The 3,817-nt window shown below is 41.9% G+C and overlaps 1 protein-coding gene across 1 annotated transcript; it reads left to right on the top strand.

Moving 5' to 3' along the window:
- The first annotated feature begins 359 nt into the window (after positions 1–359).
- On the top strand, positions 360–2,062 carry LOC128746138 (cytochrome P450 4d8-like). The gene is made up of 4 exons (XM_053843186.1): positions 360–522; positions 583–966; positions 1,033–1,665; positions 1,725–2,062. Exons 1-4 carry the CDS (start codon positions 360–362, stop codon positions 2,060–2,062), a joined length of 1,518 nt encoding a protein of 505 aa, XP_053699161.1.
- Positions 2,063–3,817: the final 1,755 nt, after the last annotated feature.

The following is a 3,817-nucleotide window of genomic DNA, read 5'->3' as shown; positions in this document are numbered from 1 at the left end:
ACGTTGACTGGTCAACGTCAACACTCGTTTAAGTGTGACATAATCTAACTAATCTTAATTGCTTATTATAGCCTTATCACTTGTTTTGGTGAATATGCTAGGCCCGAGATAGCCGAGGTATTGTAATCGTGTTCAAAAGTATCCAACCACACACGCACTGCGTTGAAATGTCTGATGGATGAACGAGCTACAAGTTATCTGCCTGATTACCACCTGAGAACCGACTATCAGTGCAATAATAATTACGGGTTCTCACGAATCTTGTGCACTGCGTTCGCTGTTTGCCTTGCTATCGTGTAACCAGTTGTTGATTGTTCACCCATCAATTGAGATACTTGTTGTAGAAAAGTGCAACTAGAATGTTGTTAATTTTATCACTTATTTTCGCGACCGTCGGATATGTTCTACTTAACTATCACCGAAGCCGTCAGCGATTGTTGAACATTCGATCGCACTTCGATGGTCCTGATTCGCATTACTTCTGGGGAACGCTTCCCATGTTTGTTGGCAAGAGCATACCTGGTAAGGATTGTTACTCGCAAAAGTGCTGCCTGCTCTTTCCACCAATACTTTTTTTCGTAGAAATTTTCGAGATCATAACAGGTTTGCATAAGGTTCACGGCGAAGACTTTGTCATGGTTGCAGCATTCAATGAGTTGGTGATGGAGTTATCTAGTTCGAAAAATGTCGAAAAGGTTTTACTGGCAAAATCAATTCGGAAATCGTTTGCCTATGATTTTATGCTACCCTGGTTAGGCACTGGACTGTTGATTTCAACTGGAGAGAAATGGTTCCAGCGAAGAAAAATTATTACCCCAACGTTTCATTTCAAGATTTTGGAGAACTTCTTGGAAGTGTTTAATACTGAAGCTGACGTTTTGGTATCCAAACTGAAGCCACACGCGGGAAAAGAAGAGTTTGATATTTATGATTACGTCACACTGTATGCATTGGACAGTATTTGTGGTGAGTATTTATGGTGGTAGCATGATGCAATTGTTTGATAATGTTTTTATTTATTTAATTTTTCAGCAACTTCAATGGGAGTCCAAGTTCACGCCCAGGATGACCCAAATAACGAATACGCATTGGCGGTCAAACAAATGAGTACCTTCATATTACGGCGAATATTTAGCCTTTTTCGTTCGTTTCCATCACTTTTCTTCCTGTACCCGTATGCCAAAGATCAGAAGCAAGTTATTTCAAAACTTCATAATTTTACAAATTCGGTAATTGATTCTCGAAGAATGCTGCTAGAGCAGGAGAAAGCCAACACCAAGGTGGCGTTCGATCTTCACGAAGAAGATATGTATTCGAAGAAAAAAATAACCTTCCTTGACTTACTGCTGAACGTTACCGTTGATGGAAAACCACTAAGCCGAGAGGATATTCGAGAGGAAGTGGATACCTTTATGTTCGAAGGACATGACACAACCACGTCAGGTATTTCGTTCACGATTTGGCACTTGGCCAAATACCAAGACATTCAACAGCGGTTGTACGAAGAAATTATTCGAGTTTTGGGCAAGGAAAACACCGCTGGACGGCTGACGAACATGCAAATTCAAGAGCTAGAGTACTTGGATATGGTCATAAAGGAATCACTACGTTTGATGCCACCGGTCCCGATCATTGGACGAACTCTTGTTGAGGACATGGAAATGAGTAAGTTAGAAGTACTACCTAGTTGTTTAAAGATTTTAATTTAAATCGAAAAATTTAAGATGGCACCACCATTCCGGCCGGTACGACAATTTCGATCAAGATTTACAACATTCATCGGAATCCCAAAATCTGGCCGGAGCCGGAAAAGTTCATCCCGGAACGATTCTCCAAGACGAACGAAAGCACCCGTGGTCCGTACGACTACATTCCGTTCAGTGCCGGATCGCGGAACTGCATCGGCCAAAGGTACGCCATGATGGAACTGAAGGTGACGCTTATTAAACTATTGGCCAACTATCGGGTGCTGCCGGGAGAATCGATGGCAAAAATGGAAGTCAAAACCGATTTGATACTTCGACCCGACAAAGGTATTCCAATTAAATTGCAGCATCGTTGATAGTGATTATAGTTTTGAATAAAACAAACATTTCAAAAGTTTTTGATGAAAAACGTCAAATAATGTAGAGCCTCCCATCTACTTTGGTTTGGTAGATTGTCGAAGTACTTATTCCGCATTGTGCTGATGATGATGATGATGATGATGTTAATGATGATGATGATGATGATGATGATGATGATGACGACGATGGTAATGGTAATGTTAACGATACTAGCTCTTATTCTACAAAAATAAAAAGGAGACGATTGTTTTGAAAACAACCAAACCAGGTGAATAAAAACTGGTTTCTGACGAATAACCAGATGCAAATTTTGTTGATCAATATTCAAATGCGTAATAGGAAAACAAATAAAAAGTTGACTTCACCGCGTCTCTGATTTAGAAACTATGCAGCCATGCATATTGTTGTGCAGGTATATTACTTCGCTTCATCTGAATATATTTAACAGTACTACGTCAAGTTTATTTCGTTGATTAAAAGGTGTTGCACGGTCGGAGTCAACAATAAACCTACCTGTAAATCTATTTTTACCATAGAGGGTCAAATGATTCATTGCAAAGCCATGTAATTATACCATTGCAGGGTATAAAAAAAATTCGTTGAGTTCAAATCTCGGTATAAACCTGAATAATGCATAAAGAGAATTGCAAGCAGCTTATATATAAAAGTCGATGCATGTCTATATGTTTGTATGTTAGCAGGACTGTCTTGCACTCAGTGCACCTATTTTGCTTTTTTATCTGTAACACCTCAGTCAAACAAACATTGAGTGCAGGACAGCCCTGTATGTTAGTATGCATCGTCATAACTCCGTAACGACCGGACAATTTTACATCAAACTTAGCATAAGGAAAGCAGCATAGCGGAGTTGATTAATGTCGGGGTAGTCCCTTACAAACGGAAAAGCTCCAAATAAGGAAAAAAGCCTTCCTTTCTCTTGCATTATGCGAATTCACATTCAGGACAGACAGGCGTCGCTGCGTGCCCGAACTGATTCGGATATTGCCTGAAGCAACCATGCTCTAAGAGAAACTGCGTGAGGTAAAAGTTGACTTACCCGTGTTTCCTGATTAGCTAGATATACATGACTTATATCAGCCTATGTGTCCATCTACTGTTTCAACGCTCCATCCCATTCCTGTTGCTATTTCATGATACCGTTCTGTATGCGACTCGCATGGCCATGAGCCGAAATGTGCTGAATGCTTAATTAAGTTTAGCTGATCGTTGATCATCGCCCACAGGTACGTTACTGCCCACTTTGAGGTTATGGCACACTTTCTAAATGGGATTTCAGCCCGTTGCACGGGCTGCTACAGTAACTGACCAACAGCGCTTCAGTTTTATGGTGTGCTATTTGCAGCTTCGGTCCTTGCATCCAAACTTCTATCATTCCGATCACCTCGGTGGCCAGTATTCGTACCTTTCCTGCTACTGACAGTACAATGCCGTACGCAAAACCAACGTTCATTGCCTCTTTGGGTAGCTTTAGCGTCAGCTCCCCGTCATAAATCCCATTCCCGAGTGCTGGACCAAGGACGGACTCCTGGGGAACTCCGTCTGTGATCTCCACCGATCTCTGCCCTCTGGCAGACTTGTAGACCAGTACTCTGTCAGAGTCGTCCCACGGCCGACGTTCCAGTATCTTAGACCATAGCGTAGGATGGTCGACCTCCATGCCTAACATCCAAAGTAACGTGGGCGACGGCGGCTTAGAGGTTGGGGAGGAAGCGACGGTTACGAACGAGAAA

This window comes from Sabethes cyaneus, chromosome 1 (assembly GCF_943734655.1).
Source record: "Sabethes cyaneus chromosome 1, idSabCyanKW18_F2, whole genome shotgun sequence".
NCBI lineage: Eukaryota > Metazoa > Arthropoda > Insecta > Diptera > Culicidae > Sabethes > Sabethes cyaneus.
The sequence above is the reverse complement of the archived record's forward strand: the minus strand, read 5'-3'. Positions and strand labels throughout refer to the sequence as shown.